The sequence below is a fragment of the Hydractinia symbiolongicarpus genome, chromosome 10 (assembly GCF_029227915.1).
Source record: "Hydractinia symbiolongicarpus strain clone_291-10 chromosome 10, HSymV2.1, whole genome shotgun sequence".
NCBI lineage: Eukaryota > Metazoa > Cnidaria > Hydrozoa > Anthoathecata > Hydractiniidae > Hydractinia > Hydractinia symbiolongicarpus.
Window position 1 is genome coordinate 11,200,948 of NC_079884.1, and position 24,797 is coordinate 11,225,744.

The following is a 24,797-nucleotide window of genomic DNA, read 5'->3' on the forward strand; positions in this document are numbered from 1 at the left end:
CAAAAACAGAACAGAAATTTTTCTGCTAGCAATTTTCACTTTATATTATCGTGCATATTTGAATACAGAAAGTAACGGAACGGAAAGGAAAATATTCCACTCAAGTGATTTGAAGTACTCATGTTCAGAAGCATTTCTGTTCCCGTCTTTTCTGTTCTGCGGAAAATTTTCTTGAAGTGGAAAACAGCCTTTAACATTCCAACATTGCAGATATTAACAAAGCCAGCTATTTAAGGATTTGGTCAGTTTTTGAAAATAAATTAACACGTTCTCATTTCCCAAATATCGCCTTTGTGTCGCGAACTTAATAAACTTTTAAGTATGCGTACTGTGTAATTGAGGTTTTACCAGCACCACCTTCTACTTGATGTGACACAACGATGCTCACGCAAATAAAATATGGCGGGAAAAATAGTAATTTTTAAAAATGGTAGAATGTACATTTTTATCGCTATATAAATCGTATAGGCAGGTTAATAACGCACAGTGCAAAAAAAAATTCGTTTTTCCAAATTACTTTCATGACCTCAGCTAGGTTCTACCATTTTAAACAGTAGGTTAGCCAGAAGGCCAAGCATAAATTTTCTTTATCGATTACCCGGTAAAGTCGGAATAGTTAAGGTGGGTGAAGATTACACTGGGTGTCGCAAACGAATTTCCTGCAGTTAGAATAGTGACCGCGCTTGTAAATTGATTACTTCTATTGTCCTTTTCTTACTTGATCACGTGGTCTTACTTACCTAAATAAATGTGATCATTGGTTGATTTTAATACAAAGTGTGCTCTGAGAAATTGGTTTATGTTTATTGATTGAATTGAGTTTAGGATTTGCTCTGACACATTCTTTTGCGTCTAAACTCGTGCGAAAGAAACTGAATTTTGATATCTTTGAAGAAAGCTAAGTTTATAATCTGACTGTAAGTGAACCTGCTTGGACAAATTTACCCCACCTAGCAAGCTCTAGTTAACTTTCTAAATATGTCGATTCTTAACATTAAGCACTGTTACTTTTACGGTTGTAACACCACCCTCGTCCACATGGCTTTTTAATATGAGAAAGTCCCTGGGAACGAGGATGGTTATAACACCTTTCTATGTCACCTTTGTTATGCCGTGAATTTGCCAAAATCAGCTTTTGATGACGATCATATGTGGTAGATACAATAAAATGGTTACAGACTAGTAAATACAGAATATTTTTCATTAACTTAACCTGTAACCGTACTAAGGTGTCCATGTATCATTAAAGCAGTTATCATGAGTAAATCGGGGCGGTTGTTTAACACAGCTACATTCTGAACCTCTGGTTAAAGAAAATATATATAGTTAGTCCTTTTCACCAAAAGTTAAAAAATAAAAACATTTTTTATTCTATACAAACGTGTACAAAACTGTTTAAAAACAGCATTTTATTGTCATTTTTTAAATATGGATAAAAGCGTCAAAATGGTCAGTCTTGCAGTTGATAAAATGCTTGCTTTTGCGCACATATAGGTCAGGTGAACAGCGTTTGAAATTTGCTCCTGGTATTCTTAATCATGTCCGCACAGCGAAGTAATCCACGTTAGCCACCATGGTCACAAGGAAAGGTATATAGTCACCCACGTCTGAACATGAAGTTTCTAAGTTGCTATGACAAAATGCAAATATCGTGAGGAAAATCGCTTGATGCTACAACATCACGAAAATTAAAGTTTGCTGCCTCGATGTCCCAAACTAAATTTCTATAATACTCTTTTAAAAGCGAGAAATGACCAAGATAAAACCATGTAATTCAAGATGGCGGTCATAGTTATGTTGCGATAATAAAAATGATGATAATAGACTTGCTTAGCAATTAGTATTTAACCCAAATTGTTATGCTTTTAATTATGGATAATATCAGTGATTCTTCAGCTAACAAGAACTACTCGTTTTATGATGCAAATATTGTTTTACCTCGTGTGAAAAGACTTTCAAATAATAATGCAGAAAATGACTTCCGTGATAAAAACGAGGATGATGAGGGTGATATACAGCATATGGAAGCTTCTTTTGTAAGAAAGACTGTTCCTAATTTTCCTAATAAGAAAGGTGGTATGAGAGAAGATAATCAACCATCAGATGGTTCAATATTGCTTCTACAAACACCTCGTGAGGATGACAAACAACAACTATTTGTTCCTCGACCACCATCAAAACCCAAACCTCAATCAAGTTCTGGTAAATTAAGAGCTTCTCGGAATGGATCGCATAGGGCAATCTCAACTCTTTCAAATGATATTGGAAAAAATTTAGATAATAGTGCGAAAAATGTGTCCAAAAAAGTAAATGATAAAGAATTGATAAATTTGTATAAAGACTTTCTTAATGAACGGTATGGAAATATTAGTGGTCCAAGTGAAAATGACCTATCATCAGACAGCGATTTCTCTGTTAGTAGTTTAACTGGTGCTCAAAGCAGTGATGGTGGTGATGAACTAGGCAAGACGCTAACAAATTCTTGGTTTCAACCATTGTATAGTATTCCTATTAAAAATGAAAATAAAAAGTCAAAAAATGGAAAAATGTTGAATAAAATAGTAATCTCTAATTCAAGGACACATATCAATCAAGGATCTAATTTAACAATGTATAAAACTGGATCTTTACCAGACCTTCGTTCTATTGATAAATTTGATTTAAAAAAGGTCAGCCATGTTGTGAAAAATGAGTCAGAGGCTGAAAGTGAACCAGGAGCACAAATTGGGTATAAATTTCGACCATTGCCTCCTATACCGGGTACTTCATCCAATATTAGTACTGGTTTATATGAAACTATTGATGGTAGGACTGAAAAATATGACTGGGATAGAAAAGACAGTAAACATCGTTCATTCAAAGAAATAGCAACGTTTTTAACATTAGTTCCGAAGTTGACTACTAACTCTGTCAGAAGTAGAAAAAACGACCATAGACTTGCTGATATCAACCAATACCTTCCAGATAAAAAGTTAAAAATATTTGTTGGTACATGGAATATGAAAGGAACAAAGGTATTATATTTTACTAGTCGATAAAGCCCGTGGAAAAATCCACTTAGGCAGGATAAAAATGCAAAAAAAGCCAAGCGTCATTTGAATTTTGATGACGTCAGCAACCAAGCCACAACAAAAAATTGGAATCCTGTTTTCTATTTGCCTCTATTGTGTAGAGCTTAAACTGCTGATAAAAATGTAAATCATGTGCTCTTGATGAGCGATTAATGAGATTTTGCTGAAGTCAGCAACGGACCGTGAAAACCCCAAATTTTTTTTACAAATTTGTTTATCTGTTGCGTTTATTGTTAGATCTTAAAACGCTGATCAAGAAAATGTATAGGATGGTTTACTTTTGACAAACGGTTGCAGAGATATTAGGATTTGAAGGTTTTATGATGACGTCATTAACCTGCCCATTCCTAAACGGATTTGGGAAACTTACCCAAATTGCTTCTAGGTGGTCCCTAGTTACCCACACGGTGAAAAATCATTAACGTCACCACCTTGTTTCCAACTTATTTGCCCTCAAAATTTTAGGTGCACTGTAATGGCTTCATTAATTTAATATAGGATATTGACGTTAAAATAGTGTTATTGACGTTGTGCTGTAAGGTCAGAATATTTACCATATTAGACATGCATTTTTCGGCAACATCAAAGGAAAATGAACACATCCACTTTGCCTGTCACAGAGACACGGAACTGACGTATTATTATATAGATATACACTTTTTATTTTTCATTCAATTTCAATTTATTTATATATGTAAGAAAAACTGATCTATATTTTGACTTGGATTGTCCTGATTTCAGACATGCTGTCATGCAGATTCGATATAAATTTCTAGATTCCGAAAAATTAAATTTTTTTATTATCATTAATTCAGTGATATTTTTACCCAGGAAGCAATAATAAAAGCACTAAATATCAGCAAAGTTAACTTAAAGCCTATGAATACTGCTTAAACATATTTTGTATGCAAACGGCTAATTTCTGATCTGCAATTTTTGGCTTTTTCAAATGCAGTTAAACCAAGTTCTAGTATGACATAAAAACAAATCAACATGATAGCAATAAAAAAAATAAATAGCAATCATAAACATCAAGTGCTTAAAATCAATTATTTAACTTTGATATTGTATTTATAATAATGAAAGTTATTTTCATATAAGTTTCAAAAAATTAAGTGATACTGTCAAATGATAATCAGTATCTAAACTTTTGAGAACTAAAAAATTATCAAAGCGATTTCTAAAATAGTCCAAATTATGCAGTACTAGTCGATAGCCCGTGGAAAATCCACGGGTTTGCCCCTCGCAGCTAAGCTACCATTTTCCATGACAGACAGACGTATACGGGTATTATAATATAGATTATGTAGTCTGAACAGAATTATTTATAAACATAATTGGCAGGCATGTAAGATTCATGGAAACATTATATGTCTCAGGTATATATACCAGATTTTAGAATTAGGATACAATCTTAAATTTTCTGTTGTGGTGATCAAGTTTTACTTTGCATCTTCTGTTCCCACTAGCGAAGTATGCATAAAATGCTAAAAAGAAGAGGCTATTTTGAGAGATTTGTCACCTAATCTTGACATGTTTTTGGTTCATTTGGTATCAAATCCTAGGCAAGAACTGAGAGCCTCAAAATATAATGTTGAAATATAAGCATAAGCAAAAACATACCAAGAAAAATTGCAAATCTTTCAAAAGAGCCTCTATATTCTAGCACTTTTTGTAGGCTCTGCTACTGATAACAGGGGTTTAGAGTCTCCCTGCAAAAAATAAAGATGATATCCTGATTCTGAAATAAAATATTAGCAGACTGAGCACAAACGTTTTATCATTTTAGTCTTTGCCTGATTCTCTTGATGACTTCTTGCTTCCTCCGGAAAGCATATACTTACAAGATATATATGTAATTGGTACTCAAGAGGGAACACCGTTTAGGTTAGTCTGATTTTATTTTTTTGCTTTTAAAGGTATATATACATCTTTATATCATGCAAAGCTAAATTAGTGCCTATTATGTGCAGCATTAATGTTATGTTTTAGAAAATTATATAGCCTTAATGCCATTTTTGAAGTTTGTAAGGAACAAGAAAAGATGGTCATGATATAGTGATGTCTAACATGATGATGACGATCATCATCATTCTTAGCATAAATTTCGTTTTCCATGCTGGCATGGGTTTGACGGATTATAATAATAGCCATCTTCCAATCTGATCTAGACTGCTTTAGATCTAAACTCGAATTCCTCTGCACTAAGTATGTCCTTATTACCCCCTGCCAACTCTCTCGGGTCTTAATGATATTATAAAATAATATGGTAGGGCCTAAAACAGTCTTTACCCAATTAACAAACCAAAAAAATAAAGCCACTAAAATTATAGGATATGGTTTTTAAACAGATGCACATAATAGTGACTGCAATTCTAGTGTTGAAAGATTGTGTATATAATCAAACCAACAAAATACTTTAATGGACAAATTTCTTTTTTTATTGTTAAGTTGATAATAGACTGGGTTTCCCTATTATTAAATTTTACTCGTATTAATTTACATGCAACGAAAAAAATCTATTTCACACATTTTCTACCAATTAATCATCATCAACATCCCCCACATATAACAAGAAAAATGACAGTAAAATTTAAAACAACACAAAATTTTATTTATTTACACAGCTAGTGATTTTAAAGTTTTTCAAAATATCCATGTTACATCCATCTACAAATTTAATATTTTCTTATTCGTCTGTAGTGTTTACATACATTTTCCTCAAGCATCCCTTACTGTTTTCAAAAAAAAAAAAAGTAACTGCTTTAACTGCAAATTAACTATGCACAAAAAATGAAAAACTCAGCCTGGAGCGATCAAAAAATCTCCAGCCCACTTTTTCTGAGCCGGCTCATTTGTCTTTTTAGTTTTTACAAGAAATCTCATTTCTCTTTGATTGCATTTTACTTTTTCTGAGAAAACGGAATCCTAATCTTTAATCTTTAGGAGCAAGATTTATAGCCAAGCAAGCCACCCCTCATGTGATCAACCCTAACAAACTTTTTTTGTGTGTGTACAAAATTTACTACGAATATTGTATACGCAGCTCAAACTTTTATTTCTTTCTTAGACGAGAATGGCAAGTAAGACTTCAAGAAACATTTGGACCATCACATGTCTTGATGCAGTCCAGTAATTTTGGCGTTCTACAGCTGTCTGTGTTTGTTCGGAGGGAACTTGTTTGGTTTTGTTCCAGTAAGTACTACAATCCCAGACCTTTATAATAATAATGCTAAATTTTCCTCCTGTTGCTTGTAGGAACAGTTTATGCTTTGTAGAACCAGTCAGTCATAGAATCAGGAATTGTCAGGAGTTTTTATAAATATCAAAATATCTGGAAAAAGTCAGAAATATCAGTAATTTCTTTGACATGCCATAAAAATGGCTGGAAAATGTCAGGAATTTTATACCTATAAGTGGTCAATCTGAACTTTTCAATTTATAAAATATTAGAAAGGCTTGAATTTTAGAATTAACATTCATTATTTCAATGGGAAAATGTCAGAAACTTAAGTCAAAAAATGTCAGGAAGTAGAATGTTTTGTATTGAGTGAAAAGCTTGATATGTATAATTTAAATTTACACAAAAAAAACAAACATTTGTCAGCTCTTAACTCGTATCTTTTTTCTCCACTCCAGGTGTGGAACAAGATACAACAGCAACACGGATGGGCCACAAAATCAAAACCAAGGTAGACTAAAAGTTGAGTTAAATCAAGAAAATTATTTTGCACGATTTAGATGTGTAAATTTTTGTTGTGCGAATAATGATAGATGCTGTGTACGAATTTTTTTTCATTCAAGAACAAGCGGTGTCGTAAATACTTAATTAAGTCCCAGGAAGGTTACCTCACAAAAATTCTAAGGTGCGTTTAGCAGAAAGCATTCAGTTTTAAATAAACCTTTGCGGTTCAATACGGAAGATTGTTAACTAAAATTTCGTTTGTTATTAGAAGAGGAAAGAAGAATATATTCCACGAGAACAATCTGCGCCTCCTTAAATCTTAAATAATTTGAAAATACCTAAAATTTTGAAATGGAAAATGTAGCCCTTATTGTAACTTTAATGTTTAAGGAGCGACTTATGTTATGGAAAATGTTTGAAAATATTTTTTTACACTTATGTTAAACACCACTCAAGTTATTTTCATGTTATGCACATATTTCTTTTCTGTCAGGGTGCGCTTGCCATGTCTTTCAGTATATTTGGTACATCCTTCTTGTTCATAACATCTCATTTTACGTGTAAGTAATTTTTCGTTTCTGCTACTTGACTAACTATTGTATGTTTTTATTTCTAACATTTTTTTGTTATTTCAAGAATATATGGTTTGAGAGTTCAATCGCGAAATGTTAAGTACACAAAAAGTTTGAACTTTTTGCTTGGAAAACGTTCGTCTGCTTAAATATCTTCAAGTATTTTGACTTTACTAAGATAAGCCATCTGTAAAAATATGGATATTCACTATTTATTTTTTTTTTTTTTGAAAAGTCTTTCTTTTTAAACCTGTTAGGCAATGTTTCTCCCGGCATTAACTAGTAATTTCTCACATGACCAAAAAGCTTTTACCTTCCTTATTTGCAAAAACAAAACCAAAAAAATTGGGACCAATTTCCTAAAATGTAAAATGCCCAATAAATGTAGGTTTACTAAATGTAAAAATTTACTCGCGAAGATTAGGGATTAAAAAAACAATTTCCTATCAGACGTTTAAAGTGCCATTTTGTATTTTCTTAGCACATGAAGGGAAGCTTCGTGACAGGATCAATGATTACAGAAGTATATGTCAAAACATTCAACTTCCATATACTGATCCAAGAGGAGAAGAAAGTGAGTTGGTGTTGTTTTTAAAATCATTTCAAGCATAATAATTTAATCAATGAATCTTTCTCGAAATTGCTGAAATTTTTTTTTTCTGAGTCATGTTTAGGCGCGGGTTTTTTTAGTCTTTAGGTTATGAGAAGCATACGTTTTTAATATTTTTGTTCTTACTGAAATTGTTGTTGTTGTTGAGAAGAAAAGTAAAAAACAGTTGCAACACTCCTACAAAACCTGGAATCTACGTTTTGAAAATGAGTGGCCGATCTGTACTATCTCGCAAACTTCTGATGCAACAGAGGGAGCTGTTATCCAACTGCGGGTGCTCTTATACAACCGCGGGTGCATTACGTAATCATTTTTTTACTAAACCACAGGAGATGTGACAACTCGGTTCGATCGTGTATTTTGGTTTGGCGATTTTAATTTCCGTGTCAAGAAACCACGTGAGGTTGTTGACAAACTCATTCACAAACATCGCAAAAGCAAGGACGTTGTCATCAAAGAACTGTTGCAGCATGATCAGCTGAATGATGTGTTTTCACGTGGAAAAATATTTCAAGGATTCGTCGAAGCTCCTATTTATTTCATGCCGACTTATAAATTCGACGTTAATACAGATATATACGATACATCTTCAAAGCAACGTGTACCATCTTGGACTGTAAGTTAATAAATGCAAGGTTTACTATGGGAGAGGGGGTAGGGGGATGTAATGCAATTTTTTAGACTTGCATAAAATGATTTCAGTTCTTATTTAAAAAGCAGTCATAAGAATTTATTTTACTCGCAAACATTTAATTTGACGGTGTTTTGAATATTCACGAAGTTCCTTTGAGTGTAACATCAATCAATCTTTCTACGTCTATAAATTTATAATCTTACCGTTCTGTCTATCGCATGCAGGTATGCATGTGCTACTCGTTGGCGCGTGGTTTACATTTGTCAAAATTTGTTGACGTTGTCACTAGACTGTGAAGTTGATGTTTCTATTGTAACAAGATGTATTGTCATAAGACGTGCCAAGTCAAACCCACTAGAGGAAATATTTTATCGAGTTTATATTTTAAAAGTGTTGTTGATTTTGGGTGAACATAATTTTTATATTTTTTTCCAGGATCGAGTGATGCATAAATCCGTGCCTCAACACCATTTGCAACCATTATGTTATAATTCTTGTAACACGATCAAAAATTCCGATCATAGGTATGTCGATCACTCCACCTTTTTCACAAATTTCTGTTTGTACTCCTTTGTCACTTACGTTCTACTACAGAATAATCAATCGTTTAGTTTAACTCCCTGCCCCTAGAAGTTGAAATCAAATATTAAGTATCGCACAATCATAAGTACTGGGACATACCCATTCTGTGAAATATGTAGACGACAACTCCAATAGCTAGATGTATTTACGGTAGAACGATATTAAGACGTCAAGGTGTCTTCTTCCCTTACGTCGAATGACGTTTAACGTACACTTTATGATTTGTTAGTCTCATTATGAATCGTTTCTTGTTGTTAGACCCGTTTATGCGATATTTGAAACAACTGTTGAACCATACAAATCCAAGTAAGTAACTTTATCTGACATTTTTTATCCGCCATTTTATTCGCTATTTTTATCCGCTATTTTTATCCGCCATTTTTAACCGCCATTTTTATCCGCCAGTTTTAACCGCCAGTTTTAACCGCTATTTTTATCCGCCATTTTTAACCGCCATTTTTATCCGCCATTTTTAACCGCCATTTTTATCCGCCAGTTTTATCCGCCAGTTTTAACCGCTATTTTTATCCGCTATTTTGATCTAACTTTTTTATTAGACATTTTTATGCGCCATTTTTATCCGCCATTTTTAACCGTAACCGTTTGTAAAATTCAGCTTTCTTATGAGGGATATTCTGTTAAACTTTTTTTGGGTCCTAAAACGGTTCTTCACTTATTTCCAATGCCTGGTCAAGGAAATCAGAAAATCAAATGACCAGACCAGGAAATCAAATGTTCTGCTTGAATTCCATATATGGATGTTTTTATCACGTGTTCGCTTTCATTTTTTTTTTAGGTTTGTAATTGGAGGAGGACATTTTGACAGAGAAGTTTACGTTGAAGGTGGGTAATTTTTTGTTGCGTGATAAGTGATTATATGCTTCAAAATTGATTACAGGTGATTTCAATATATAATAATGTAAAAAAACGTTTCTTGACTCTTCATTTGCGTTTTGCTACTCCTTTTTCATGAGGAAAATTTTAGTATTAGGAAAAATGCATTCGTATTAAATTGAAGATGTTTTTATAATCTCGGGGATCGTGTTGAAGTTCTTCCTAAAAACCTAAAGGAATTGACACCTCGATTGGAGATGGTCATTTTTCTTTATGTGAGAATTTCTTCTTCAGAGGTTATTATGTGTCCACCATTTTTCTTGTAGCTAATCTGAGAAGAAATGCACCGTCAGGTTCGCAAGGAAACAGCCATGTTTGTACTATACTGTAACTCGTTAACATTTGTACAGCTCTCAAGTTCAACATAAATAACCCGAAAAACCATTTTTATGAGAAAATTAGAACGGTTCTCCTCTTTTTAAGTGCGAAGATAACTTCTTCAGAGAGGTAACTTCATTTCTTCTAGTTTGTGTTTTTGTTGTGTCCCCTATTTTTTATTCGCATTTGTTATTTTAAATATTAAATTGTAGATATTCTATCTTAATTTATACAAACTATGTATGTATATATTGAAATTATAGCAGAAGTATTTATATGTGTATATAAATATAAGTGAATCGAAAAATGTAGTTTCGCGTTGCGTTGCAAAAGTTCTATTCATTAGATGTTCGCGTTAGTGGTAAAATCGGTTATTTGAAGCTTTTTACAGAAGCTGAGTTTGTCCTCCACCATTACTAGACTTGTTGTCAGTATCTTAAGTCGCCCCGTAGTAGCCATCTAGTATCTTAGGTATAAAATGCAAAATTTTTAGTACCTTAAGGAAAGAAAAGTTTGCGCAAGAAAGAATCGCGTTATTAAAAATTCATGATCGAAAAAATCATAAATGGCGGAACTAAAAATTGCGAATATGATATTGTGTCAAGAAATTGCGGAATTTAAAATTGCGGATTGGAGCAATAATCTATGAATTTTTTTGATGTAGCAGTTGAGAGGATTTCGCTGTAAATTTTTATATAGCAAAATAACGACAAAAATAGCTCCATCTTGGAAATCTACAAAATTAGATGGCGAATTTCATTTTATTTTTCTTAGAATTGCGGAAGAAAAGATTTTGAATTTCGTAATTTTTCTAGGAATTGCGAAAGAAAAGATAGCGAATAACGTAATTTTTCTAGGAATTGAGGAAGTAAAGTTTGCTAATTTTGGCCAAATTCGCAATCTTCAATTTCGCCAACCTCGTCCCCAGGGCATCTTGTATCTTTTCTGACCCCGGGACGGCGATACAAAATTCGTATCGCCGTCTCGGGATCATAACGGATACAAGATGTCCTGGGGACGAGGTTGTAATTTTGCAATAATTTCTTCCCCTAGGTATCTGCTGGTCAAGATGGCGGCTTTTTTCCGCCTTTTGTGGTAGAAACGGCAAAAGTTTTTTCCCATATGTTTTGGCTCGTATGCCAGCACGCAAAAGTCTTGTTGCATTTGGCGACTTCTTGTTAAGCTTTTGTTCATGGACCGAAAAAGCCGCCGATAATACCTATTTTGTCTTAGAAAAAAAATTGAAAATAAACAGCAGTCTATTACACGTTTTTTTTATATACGAATATCAAAATTTCAACCAGGCTGGTCATTATTCTTATATCTCTACATCCCAAGGTTAATGTCAATTGTTTAAAACATCCTGATATTCTTATAAAGCATTTTCTTTTATAAGAAAAAGCGTGCTCAACTTTTTGATCTTCACAGTAAGATGACTGGTCTCATTCCCATAAAGAGGCAGAAACATAAGTACAACGGAGTAGGGGTTGTTGATTAGCTGCTTATAGTATACAGCAACGTGGAATGTGGCTGGTGCACAGTAAGTTTAAAACGGCGAAAGTGTTTATCTTTCGTCTCTTTAAGAAAAGACATAAAGCCAGTATAAAAAATTGTTATATATGGCTTGAAAGGCAAAATTTTAAGACAATAAAGGCTAAGAAAATCTACAACTTAACTTCAAGTTACAAAAAACCGAAAAAAATGCCTACAAACGTACCAAATGGCGTTTGTATCAAAACCACTGTACAAAGATAAAAAAACCTTGTGTCAATAAATACTTCTCAGGATCAAATAAGATTACCGAAAAATAAAAAACTTCAAGCCCAAATTATCAAAATTTCACGAAACTCTAAGCTCAACCAAATGCTCATATTTGTATTATAAAAAGATGCAGAAATATTTTAACTCCAAACAAGACGTATGATATACGCAAACAACCTCGCGAATAAAGTTTACAAAAAGCTGTCTATCAAATTGGGATTTTTGTTACGAAGTTAGACACGACATATTTTACTATTCAGATACGCAATAATATTTGTTACACACTTATTTTTCAAAATTGATTTGTGAGACCTTCCTGAACGGAAAATTCCTCGAACTTTTAATTTTCGATGGGTCCGTCTTGGGTGAACCGACTGACAGGAAGAAGAAAGACCACAAACCCACAAACCCCAAAATTTGCGAAATTCATTAATTCAGTTAATTCTGCCTACATTAACTTTTAAAAAGTTTGGTGGAAACACCTTTATTTACTAGTTAGTTAAACAAGTGTTTTGAACACTTGTCTTATCTTTTTAAAAAAGAAAAAAAAAGTAAAAATAGTTACCAAGATGAGATTCGAACACACGACGACTCCCGTGTCGGTGCTCAGAGAGGCAAAAATTTCCATTCTTGTAGGACACATTTGCGTTTTAATACAAGCTCACGAGCATTATGTTATAATTCTTGTAACACGATCAAAAATTCCGATCATAGGTATGTCGATCACTCCACCTTTTTCACAAATTTCTGTTTGTACTCCTTTGTCACTTACGTTCTACTACAGAATAATCAATCGTTTAGTTTAACTCCCTGCCCCTAGAAGTTGAAATCAAATATTAAGTATCGCACAATCATAAGTACTGGGACATACCCATTCTGTGAAATATGTAGACGACAACTCCAATAGCTAGATGTATTTACGGTAGAACGATATTAAGACGTCAAGGTGTCTTCTTCCCTTACGTCGAATGACGTTTAACGTACACTTTATGATTTGTTAGTCTCATTATGAATCGTTTCTTGTTGTTAGACCCGTTTATGCGATATTTGAAACAACTGTTGAACCATACAAATCCAAGTAAGTAACTTTATCTGACATTTTTTATCCGCCATTTTATTCGCTATTTTTATCCGCTATTTTTATCCGCCATTTTTAACCGCCATTTTTATCCGCCAGTTTTAACCGCCAGTTTTAACCGCTATTTTTATCCGCCATTTTTAACCGCCATTTTTATCCGCCATTTTTAACCGCCATTTTTATCCGCCAGTTTTATCCGCCAGTTTTAACCGCTATTTTTATCCGCTATTTTGATCTAACTTTTTTATTAGACATTTTTATGCGCCATTTTTATCCGCCATTTTTAACCGTAACCGTTTGTAAAATTCAGCTTTCTTATGAGGGATATTCTGTTAAACTTTTTTTGGGTCCTAAAACGGTTCTTCACTTATTTCCAATGCCTGGTCAAGGAAATCAGAAAATCAAATGACCAGACCAGGAAATCAAATGTTCTGCTTGAATTCCATATATGGATGTTTTTATCACGTGTTCGCTTTCATTTTTTTTTTAGGTTTGTAATTGGAGGAGGACATTTTGACAGAGAAGTTTACGTTGAAGGTGGGTAATTTTTTGTTGCGTGATAAGTGATTATATGCTTCAAAATTGATTACAGGTGATTTCAATATATAATAATGTAAAAAAACGTTTCTTGACTCTTCATTTGCGTTTTGCTACTCCTTTTTCATGAGGAAAATTTTAGTATTAGGAAAAATGCATTCGTATTAAATTGAAGATGTTTTTATAATCTCGGGGATCGTGTTGAAGTTCTTCCTAAAAACCTAAAGGAATTGACACCTCGATTGGAGATGGTCATTTTTCTTTATGTGAGAATTTCTTCTTCAGAGGTTATTATGTGTCCACCATTTTTCTTGTAGCTAATCTGAGAAGAAATGCACCGTCAGGTTCGCAAGGAAACAGCCATGTTTGTACTATACTGTAACTCGTTAACATTTGTACAGCTCTCAAGTTCAACATAAATAACCCGAAAAACCATTTTTATGAGAAAATTAGAACGGTTCTCCTCTTTTTAAGTGCGAAGATAACTTCTTCAGAGAGGTAACTTCATTTCTTCTAGTTTGTGTTTTTGTTGTGTCCCCTATTTTTTATTCGCATTTGTTATTTTAAATATTAAATTGTAGATATTCTATCTTAATTTATACAAACTATGTATGTATATATTGAAATTATAGCAGAAGTATTTATATGTGTATATAAATATAAGTGAATCGAAAAATGTAGTTTCGCGTTGCGTTGCAAAAGTTCTATTCATTAGATGTTCGCGTTAGTGGTAAAATCGGTTATTTGAAGCTTTTTACAGAAGCTGAGTTTGTCCTCCACCATTACTAGACTTGTTGTCAGTATCTTAAGTCGCCCCGTAGTAGCCATCTAGTATCTTAGGTATAAAATGCAAAATTTTTAGTACCTTAAGGAAAGAAAAGTTTGCGCAAGAAAGAATCGCGTTATTAAAAATTCATGATCGAAAAAATCATAAATGGCGGAACTAAAAATTGCGAATATGATATTGTGTCAAGAAATTGCGGAATTTAAAATTGCGGATTGGAGCAATAATCTATGAATTTTTTTGATGTAGCAGTTGAGAGGATTTCGCTGTAAATTTTTATATAGCAAAATAACGACAAAAATAGCTCCATCTTGGAAATCTACAAAATTAGATGGCGAATTTCATTTTATTTTTCTTAGAATTGCGGAAGAAAAGATTTTGAATTTCGTAATTTTTCTAGGAATTGCGAAAGAAAAGATAGCGAATAACGTAATTTTTCTAGGAATTGAGGAAGTAAAGTTTGCTAATTTTGGCCAAATTCGCAATCTTCAATTTCGCCAACCTCGTCCCCAGGGCATCTTGTATCTTTTCTGACCCCGGGACGGCGATACAAAATTCGTATCGCCGTCTCGGGATCATAACGGATACAAGATGTCCTGGGGACGAGGTTGTAATTTTGCAATAATTTCTTCCCCTAGGTATCTGCTGGTCAAGATGGCGGCTTTTTTCCGCCTTTTGTGGTAGAAACGGCAAAAGTTTTTTCCCATATGTTTTGGCTCGTATGCCAGCACGCAAAAGTCTTGTTGCATTTGGCGACTTCTTGTTAAGCTTTTGTTCATGGACCGAAAAAGCCGCCGATAATACCTATTTTGTCTTAGAAAAAAAATTGAAAATAAACAGCAGTCTATTACACGTTTTTTTTATATACGAATATCAAAATTTCAACCAGGCTGGTCATTATTCTTATATCTCTACATCCCAAGGTTAATGTCAATTGTTTAAAACATCCTGATATTCTTATAAAGCATTTTCTTTTATAAGAAAAAGCGTGCTCAACTTTTTGATCTTCACAGTAAGATGACTGGTCTCATTCCCATAAAGAGGCAGAAACATAAGTACAACGGAGTAGGGGTTGTTGATTAGCTGCTTATAGTATACAGCAACGTGGAATGTGGCTGGTGCACAGTAAGTTTAAAACGGCGAAAGTGTTTATCTTTCGTCTCTTTAAGAAAAGACATAAAGCCAGTATAAAAAATTGTTATATATGGCTTGAAAGGCAAAATTTTAAGACAATAAAGGCTAAGAAAATCTACAACTTAACTTCAAGTTACAAAAAACCGAAAAAAATGCCTACAAACGTACCAAATGGCGTTTGTATCAAAACCACTGTACAAAGATAAAAAAACCTTGTGTCAATAAATACTTCTCAGGATCAAATAAGATTACCGAAAAATAAAAAACTTCAAGCCCAAATTATCAAAATTTCACGAAACTCTAAGCTCAACCAAATGCTCATATTTGTATTATAAAAAGATGCAGAAATATTTTAACTCCAAACAAGACGTATGATATACGCAAACAACCTCGCGAATAAAGTTTACAAAAAGCTGTCTATCAAATTGGGATTTTTGTTACGAAGTTAGACACGACATATTTTACTATTCAGATACGCAATAATATTTGTTACACACTTATTTTTCAAAATTGATTTGTGAGACCTTCCTGAACGGAAAATTCCTCGAACTTTTAATTTTCGATGGGTCCGTCTTGGGTGAACCGACTGACAGGAAGAAGAAAGACCACAAACCCACAAACCCCAAAATTTGCGAAATTCATTAATTCAGTTAATTCTGCCTACATTAACTTTTAAAAAGTTTGGTGGAAACACCTTTATTTACTAGTTAGTTAAACAAGTGTTTTGAACACTTGTCTTATCTTTTTAAAAAAGAAAAAAAAAGTAAAAATAGTTACCAAGATGAGATTCGAACACACGACGACTCCCGTGTCGGTGCTCAGAGAGGCAAAAATTTCCATTCTTGTAGGACACATTTGCGTTTTAATACAAGCTCACGAGCTTGTAATAAAATGAAACAGAACGAAAAAAAAGGTGTAGACTGCCAAAACAACGAGAATGATCGGTTCACCAAAACGGCCGTCATCAGGAGCAGGTACCGTTTTTGTGAAACATGTTTCACCTGCCCGACAGGGAAATATCCGAGCAAACTCCTTGCAATTACAAAAAAACCCCTTCGTTTTTCTTAGAAAATATGTATAATAGAACGAGAGTGACAATGATCAAGCATTTGCGAGTTGCTTATGTTGGAATGTTTCACTTACCTAAAATTTAGGATGTAAATAATTTCATGAATAAAACTATGTCGTTGACAACTTGGGAAGCGGTTGGAATGCCTGTAATTGTTGTAATTGTTAATGTTGTTGTCAATGTCTGAATAATCAGAATTATCGGACGCAAAAGGAAGCATAAAAGCGAAAATTTTGAAACCTAACTCGTTAATCGAATTTTGGTTTGCAAAAGTGCTTGCGGACTTTGATGTTAACAAAGAGGTTGGAATCTGGAAGCGGGAAATTTCGATCCTTTTTTTTTTCTTGTTGTCGATATTTTAATAATTTTCGGACGCAAAAAGAAACATGAAAGCGAATTCCAGAGAATTGAAAAGTGCTTGCGGACTTTGATTTAAAAAAAACTAAACCCAAAAGCGTGTAGAACTGTCAGGTTGATAAAGGTAACTAGAAAACAACCTTTCTTTTTTTCTGTTTTTAAAGAGAAAGGTAGAGTGAAGAATAGACACGTAGACACTAAATTGGAAATAAATGTTGAGATTGCGTTGATTCAATTGTCATAACATATTTATGTGCAAACCACGATTTGTAGTGGGAAAAGTAATCACCATTTAAGTAAATTGTATATTTAATATTGGACATTTTTGTTGCCGTTGACAGTAGCAAAACAAGTTGATATAAATATTTGAAAGTAGTAGTAGCAATAAAAGAAGAAGAAGAAGAAGAAGAAGAAGAAGAAGAAGAAGAAGAAGAAGAAGAAGAAGAAGAAGAAGAAGAAGAAGAAGAAGAAGAAGAAGAAGAAGAAGAAGAAGAAGAAGAAGAAGAAGAAGAAGAAGAAGAAGAAGAAGAAGAAGAAGAAGAAGAAGAAGAAGAAGAAGAAGAAGAAGAAGAAGAAGAAGAAGAAGAAGAAGAAGAAGAAGAAGAAGAAGAAGAAGAAGAAGAAGAAGAAGAAGAAGAAGAAGAAGAAGAAGAAGAAGAAGAAGAAGAAGAAGAAGAAGAAGAAGAAGAAGAAGAAGAAGAAGAAGAAGAAGAAGAAGAAGAAGAAGAAGAAGAAGAAGAAGAAGAAGAAGAAGAAGAAGAAGAAGAAGAAGAAGAAGAAGAAGAAGAAGAAGAAGAAGAAGAAGAAGAAGAAGAAGAAGAAGAAGAAGAAGAAGAAGAAGAAGAAGAAGAATGAAAGTCCTAAAGATTATACCCATTGTATGTGGCTTCTTTGCGTTCCTGTTTACTTGTGTGAGCGTTGGTGGTAATGCGTGGCTGACGGATAAATCAGGAGATGTTTTATACGGTCTGTGGAAAACGTGCAATGAACATTCCGGTTGTGAAAAACATCAAAAGGTCGAAGGTAAAAAATCAATGAATATATTGATTATATAGTGTGGAATATAGTGCATATTATTTTTAAACAAATCATAGACTTCACTTTTAAAATCCTTCTTAGTATGAAAAAGGCCTGTCCGCCCAGGGCATCTTGTATCTTTTATTTTCTCTGGACGACAGAGGATGCTCAACTAATTATCTCCTACAGGGAAAGGCTATTGCAGACGTTTTTTATTTTTAAATTTTGTTATATTCTATAATTTATAGATTGGATCAAATCAACACGAGCTATGACTTTGCTTGCTCTTGTCTGCACATTGATCGGAATAATTTCATCAATAGTGAACATTTTCTGTACACATTTGGCAGTATCCATTGTTAAGTGTGTTGGGTACGGATTGTCAGGTAAATCTTCTTTGCATAATAACTGATTATGCTTCAACATTTCTCCATTTAAAGATAGCAAATTTCATTCCAACTTATTCCAGTCCAATGCAAAGCAGTAAACAATCTCTGGGGCAACGTCATTCGCAAAACTCCTTGTTTTTTTGTGATCCTTGGAGTGATACACGTCATTTTTTATATAAGAAATTAGTATATAAGAACGTTAAGGCTAAAAGTTTGTCAAAAATTAAGAACATAATTAAGAATATACTGAAACTGAATAACTTTATAGATGGTAGTTTTTCTTTGTACTACTTTAAAATACTATCTATTCCTTTTAATCTTATATTTACCATATATATCTTACCATATATTTCCCTATTTCAGGAAGGACACAAATAAGAATATTTTAGGCAAAAAGTGTTAAAGAAATTTCAGTGAGTTAAAACTTAAACATTATTGTAAACAAACAAAAAACATGTATTGTAAGATACCAGTGATAATGAATTTTAATACTTCCTTACTACAGTTCGTTTATTTTATCAAAGTTTTTTAATTTCTATATGAAACGATTGAAAAGGAACGCTATATATATTACTAATAAACTTAGGAAGTTTTCTTAATTCAATATTCGTTAATCTATGGTACCTAATGTCTACATTATATTGGATTTGAATACAAAAAAAGAAAAAAATGATTTAGGACGTTTTATTTAGGACCTCTATGCTTGCCTATTAGTTAGGGAACCCACAACGTCGAAACCATGCCCTGTAGCGGTTTGGATTCGAGGTTGGGGAACCCATTGAAATAAAATTGTAAGTGAAGAGACTTCTGAAACGATAGTATGTTATATATATGTTATTTAAAATACTTTGAATGGGCGAGATTCCGTCTCACTTAGACTTTCCCCGAGCAAGATTTTAAATTTCTCTTGGATAAGCGAGACTTTCGCTAAAAGAACATTTTTTCCGCAGTTTGATCGGATAACATTTGGAAATAAAAACATAATTTGGGATCATTCAATAATCATGTTGGAAATTAGTTTTTCAAATATCAAACAAGATTTTTTCTGGACGTATCTGTTCAGAGAACATTATTAATCTTTAATTTTTCTCATTTATTATATTTTGTTCATCTTAATATTTATAGCCATTTATATATTTAAAACTGATTATTCATATTTATCTTCATGGTCAGTGGGATAGCGTATAGCGTTATTTTTAGGTGAATCGAATCATAATGTGGACAAATGAGAACATTTTAAAATATAAACTGTAACTAGGGATTCTGAATTATCCCCCCTAAATACTAAGGGGGGGGGGGGCAAGAATGATAATCGAGCTTATTTTTGTATACCTGACTTCAATGGAAAAAGTGATTTAAATTTTAACACATTTTTCGTTATTAATTTTTAATTTTTTTTATTATTAGTCACTTTCCTCCAATTTTGTTTATATTAATATTCATTTCTATTTATAATTTTTAAATAAGTTTAAGATTTAATTTTTTGCTATAGTCATCTTCATGATCAGTGGGTTGGCGATATTTATGGACGAAACAACAGAACATGTTGACAAATATGGAATGAAGTATAGCTGGGCTTTGGTTTTAGGATGGGTGGCAATGATATTTTCCCTTGTTTCCCTCATTCTATCGATCGTGAATATTATCACTGGAGATAAAAAAGTAGCTTCAAATCAAACAGTGTGAACTGGCAATTTCTTTTGGAATTTTTATTTATAGAAAGTAACTTTTACGAAATGCAACTTAGTGATGCGCGAATAGAATTGGTCAACATCGATCGTTTTACCTCAAACCGAGATTTTTTTTAATTTTTGATTCCTGACACCGCGGTGGAGAACTCGTGCAGTTCGCTTTAGTTTATTTTTAAGCGTTATGCTCCTAAACAACTTCGTCACCAAGGCTTTATTCTCTTTTTGAATCTCGTCATCAGCTTAAATCAAGAAAATCTTATTCTACGAAAACCTTTCGCGTTACCATAGTGTTTAAAATTAGATACAATATTTTAGAGAAAACGTTTTCTACGTGTGCATGTAACTTAATTTTGCGGGATATAAAAAATATGACGAATTGTTGTATTAGTTTTTGCGAATAATTGATATGTAAGTATTTCGCGGGGCAAATAAATGTTATCAAATATTTTTAAACAATCTTTTGACACGTCAGTAAACCAAAATGGTAGCTGTGAGTAGCGACGGGCGGATTTACCAGGGGCAACGGTTAAAAAAAAGAAACTAGTCGTTAGCCCGTGGAAAAATCCACAGGTTCGCCCGTCCTTTTTATACCGCATTGCGTGCGTCTCGCTAACTGCGCAGCCAAGCTACCATTTTGCGTGGCAGACAGACGGACGGACAGACAGACGTATACGTGTATTATAATATAGACTAGCCGTTAACCCGTGGAAAAATCCACGGGGTCACCCGTCCTTTATATATCGCATTTCGTGTTTCCGCCACTAGTTGTTAGCCCGTGGAAAAATCCACGGGGTCGCCCGTCCTTTAAATTTACCCGTCGCAAAAAAGTGGACAAAAATATATCGCATTTGGTATTGGTGCGCATTTTAAAAATTTCGTGTTTCCGTTACGGGACGCGGCTTTCGCGGACACACAGACAAAATTCGGCTATTATTAAAGAGACTAGTCGTTGCCCGTGGAAAATTCCACGGGTTTGCCCGTCCTTTATATTTACCCGCCGCAACAAAGTGGATAAAAATATATCGCATTTGATATTCGTACTTCCGTAACATTATTTTCAAACTCAGCGGGGGGTCTGCGCAGAGACAGACAGACGACGGCTATTATTATAGAGATGTATACTCTTACTCGTAGGGAGGAAAAGGCGTTAGCAGAAGAAAACTCGGATGTTCCAATAATGAATATACGATACACACAACACGCGAGTCTATTTAGATTAATAGAAAAAATTTAGAAATGTATAATATTTATATTTTAGAAAGGAAGTGCAAATTGTCGACAAATTCCCAGATCCTAAATTAAATGACAATTTACAAAAAGAGTGCACAATAACATTTTAAGTACTATCCTTTCAACCATACCTCTATCCTTCCTCGGTGCACTTCGTAAAAAATCAGACTTTATAGAGATCTTCGAAGTTTTAAATCACAACAGGCAATAAATTCGATTTTATAACTATATTGACCCGCGGCGTTCAAGATTCTTACCAGGACAGGGAAACAAAGAACTTGGAGATGATAAATCCGATGGCCTATGTTTTTCGCAATATTGCATACTAGCCTCACAAAGAATGAATTATTTTATAATCACAACTTACTTATAACACTATCACATGGGCACATAAACAGATGCAGGAATTGTCAAAATGGGCATGGTCTGAAAGTGGACCTCCATATAACTGAAAAACCACTTGAATCCTCAATAGACATTAACACTCGGGACGGACTGATTGATTTTAGGTCAAACATTTATAGAAAATCTCTATAAGGAAGACACTTCGGGTCAGCTTTAGATAGAATACATTCACAGATGGTGTGAGTGGCATGGATGGCGACATATGTACAACTGCCAGTAATAAAACCACATAAAACAAGTTACCAGCGTTGTTTTAAGAGGAAAGAAATTATTGTCTCCTTCAAAGGTTAATTATTTTCCGGATTAACTCAAACTTTAGCCTTTATGGAAGTTTCTTATTCGAAACAGTATACGTTAGTTATTCTGACAAAAACTTGTATATTTTTAGCATAAAAAAGGTTTTAAGCTGGACTGGTCTAACATTTGGGCTTAATCAATGTTTTGCGTTAGATAAAAATTAACTTCCACCAATGAGATTTTTTCATTCAAAACTTCCAATACATTCTGTATTGGAAGTTTTGAATTTCACACGTTCAGGTTAGTTTACATCTCTTTGATTCAAATTTTGACTTAGCAGACAGAGGAAAGAGGACAGGGCAATGGAAATTTCGTTTGTTAGCATGGGCGCTTATTTAAAAGGGGGCTTAATTGTAAAGTCACCGTATTGTCTAACTAAGTGCACGGCACCCGTCCCAGGGTGTGGCATATTGATGGTTACAGGGAATATAAATGCTTGTAATTTCCCGCTTATTCTAAGAACAGAATCGTAAAGTAGACAAAATTTAAATAAGTGCAAATTTTCAGATGAAGTTGTAGTGTCATAAGTGCGGGATATACATTTTACAATGTGTAGTATATAGATATATATATAAATATACATGGCTCACTAACAAGCGGGAGCGCTAAACAAAAAACTAGAACTATAAAACTATAAAAATATACATTATTGTGCAATCATTTTTGATGCAAGGAATGACGCAACCACATACTTTCGCCGTTTGCGTGACGTGCAACAAAAATGTACCAGTGGCAACTCCATGTGCGAAAACCGTGCAGCTACCTCAAAAAGGGATGCGCTAGCAGCTGTTGTATAGTGTACCTTTCACGTTTGTTGTACTTCAGACAGCCCTAGAAAAAAATTTTAAATGACCGTTTATTTGTATGGATAGGCTAATAGATAGGAAACTGTTACAATGAGGGCGTAAGATGGGGCGGTGTTGAATGTTTACGTAAACTCTGTATCGGGTGTAAAACGTTCGCATACCTGAAGACAGTCGTACAAAGATTGGTCGTTGATTCCTTGCATGTTTATAGCTTCACCCTTTTGAATGGCGAATATTTTCATGCTTTGGTTTTTGATGTGTTGATAGGGAGTCCTTTTAAATACCATTAAATACAGCATACAGCCTAAACTCCACACGTCTGACGCCCTTGAGATCTAAACAGAATTCCCTGTGTCATATACACGTCAGATGCTTGTCATAAAATTTGTATCAGAGTCTTACCGTTATTTTTATTTTTTATGTTTAAAACTATTCTTTTCCTGACCCAATATTACTGTGCGTGAAAATTAACTCTAAATGTTACTCAGTAAAAACAATAAAATTTCGATTCCGCGGTCATTTTTAGTCAGTTCAGTCAGTTTAAATATTTGCATTATATTGATTTTAAGGTAGCAAAAAAAAAAAAAAAAAAAAAAAAAAGATGACAGGAACTCATCAACTTTTAAAGTTTACGCTTCAAAATATGCTTTATGTTTGAAACAACAAAACAAACAAATGAAAATACAGATCCTGCTAAAAAAAGTTTTATGCCTTCCAAACAACGTAAGATACTCGTTGCAAAGTTAATTCTTACTTTGCCTGCCCCGAATTTTTACCTTGCTTGCCCCAAATTCTTACCTTGCTTGTCCCAAATTCTTACCTTGCTTGTCCCAATTTCTTACCTTGCTTGCCCCAAATTCATGTGATACATCAGACATCAGTGCTTCTGGTGACATATAATTTAACGTGCCCATTTGGTATTCTCTGGTAACACTTGTTTTGTTTGCCTAAAAAAGAGATTTAAAATTCTAACACTGCAGCAGAGAAAATAATGTACAGAGTAATATCTCCCAACTCCCCATACTCACTCGCCACTCCAAAAATTTCAGATAAAAAATAACGTCGCACGCTGAAGCATAGATGCCAGCTTCTGTTACAATTAAAACGTTTTCTAATCGCGCGCTCCTTATGCAGGTTTTTTAGCGTCACGTTTATTTAGATAGTACATTCTTCGAAATAGTGGAACTCTCTTCCCTTCTATGAACTTGTTCAGTAAAAAAGATAATTTTAAAATCTTATAATTCCTAATGCTTATAAAAAAGTGTGTATTCACAGTTTACTGCAGTCAATTATTACCTGAATGTTGTCAGCGATACCGAAGTCGATCAGTTTTAAAACAGAACCAACAAATAAAAAATTAGCCGGTTTTAAGTCTGCATGGACGACTCCCTGCTCATGGACCACACTAACCGCAAGCAACATTTGTTTCCAGTAGTGTTTTAATGTCTCGGGTGAAAGTTCTTTGGACTGTCGAAGAACATTTGCTAAGTCTCTGCTCCCTATCTCCAATACTATTAGTAGAAATTCTGCTGTTTTTTCCCTGAATATAAAATAATTAAATTTTTTAGTAAAAGAATTTCTGTCTGCATTGAAGCTAGTAAAGGCGCAAAACTAGGGCGGTAATTTATTTAAGTGCTCGGCTGTAACAGCACTGCTCACACACCCTTTAAAATAAGTCCAATTTTCGAGCTCGTTTAATGTATTATAAAAATTTATTGCAAACATGAAGTTTCAAGTTGACCAGTGCCACCCTTTAAGTTCATGTCCCTATCTAATCCTTTAATCCGTACCCTTAAAACCCCGGACAATATATATTTTGAAAAAGGGCGGAATTTCAGAGCTCGCAATGTTCAAAACAGACTTAGGACTTGTCAGG

General features: G+C 33.8%; 3 protein-coding genes and 1 long non-coding RNA gene across 4 annotated transcripts in view; 3 read left to right on the plus strand and 1 right to left on the minus strand.

Moving 5' to 3' along the window:
• The first annotated feature begins 1,514 nt into the window (after positions 1 to 1,514).
• On the plus strand, positions 1,515 to 10,698 carry LOC130612296 (uncharacterized). Its single transcript, XM_057433606.1, has 11 exons — positions 1,515 to 3,014; positions 4,861 to 4,958; positions 6,142 to 6,266; positions 6,711 to 6,763; positions 7,250 to 7,316; positions 7,810 to 7,902; positions 8,268 to 8,554; positions 9,008 to 9,096; positions 9,413 to 9,460; positions 9,951 to 9,997; positions 10,315 to 10,698. Exons 1-11 carry the CDS (start codon positions 1,860 to 1,862, stop codon positions 10,377 to 10,379), a joined length of 2,127 nt encoding a protein of 708 aa, XP_057289589.1. The 5' UTR covers positions 1,515 to 1,859; the 3' UTR covers positions 10,380 to 10,698.
• Positions 10,699 to 12,281: 1,583 nt separating this feature from the next.
• On the plus strand, positions 12,282 to 14,443 carry LOC130613147 (uncharacterized). Its single transcript, XR_008975607.1, has 4 exons — positions 12,282 to 12,841; positions 13,158 to 13,205; positions 13,696 to 13,742; positions 14,060 to 14,443. It is a non-coding gene; the product is annotated as an uncharacterized LOC130613147 (long non-coding RNA).
• Positions 14,444 to 17,861: 3,418 nt separating this feature from the next.
• Positions 17,862 to 20,639, plus strand: LOC130612374 (lens fiber membrane intrinsic protein-like). Its single transcript, XM_057433678.1, has 3 exons — positions 17,862 to 18,109; positions 18,352 to 18,489; positions 19,985 to 20,639. Exons 1-3 carry the CDS (start codon positions 17,938 to 17,940, stop codon positions 20,176 to 20,178), a joined length of 504 nt encoding a protein of 167 aa, XP_057289661.1. The 5' UTR covers positions 17,862 to 17,937; the 3' UTR covers positions 20,179 to 20,639.
• A 1,984-nt stretch (positions 20,640 to 22,623) lies between these two features.
• The window catches only part of LOC130662614 (dual specificity protein kinase TTK-like), a 31,807-nt gene continuing 29,633 nt past the window's right edge, over positions 22,624 to 24,797 (minus strand). The window contains exons 6-9 of the mRNA XM_057461509.1: positions 24,218 to 24,461; positions 23,764 to 23,868; positions 23,083 to 23,256; positions 22,624 to 22,946 (exon numbers count right to left, since the gene is read on the minus strand). Coding sequence (XP_057317492.1) covers positions 22,875 to 22,946; positions 23,083 to 23,256; positions 23,764 to 23,868; positions 24,218 to 24,461 — 595 coding nt within the window. The 3' untranslated portion in view covers positions 22,624 to 22,874. The remainder of the gene's footprint in view (positions 22,947 to 23,082; positions 23,257 to 23,763; positions 23,869 to 24,217; positions 24,462 to 24,797) is intronic.

What these genes read in the sequence shown, in the direction of transcription:
- LOC130612296 (XM_057433606.1), top strand. Translation starts at nt 1,860, where the DNA reads ATGCTTTTAATTATGGATAATATCAGTGATTCTTCAGCTAACAAGAAC. An exon ending in CATAACATCTCATTTTACGT is followed by an intron (nt 7,317 to 7,809) that starts GTAAGTAATTTT and finishes GTATTTTCTTAG; the next exon opens with CACATGAAGGGAAGCTTCGT. An exon ending in GTTGAACCATACAAATCCAA is followed by an intron (nt 9,461 to 9,950) that starts GTAAGTAACTTT and finishes TTTTTTTTTTAG; the next exon opens with GTTTGTAATTGGAGGAGGAC.
- LOC130612374 (XM_057433678.1), top strand. Translation starts at nt 17,938, where the DNA reads ATGAAAGTCCTAAAGATTATACCCATTGTATGTGGCTTCTTTGCGTTC. An exon ending in AAAACATCAAAAGGTCGAAG is followed by an intron (nt 18,110 to 18,351) that starts GTAAAAAATCAA and finishes TATAATTTATAG; the next exon opens with ATTGGATCAAATCAACACGA. An exon ending in TGTTGGGTACGGATTGTCAG is followed by an intron (nt 18,490 to 19,984) that starts GTAAATCTTCTT and finishes TTTTTGCTATAG; the next exon opens with TCATCTTCATGATCAGTGGG.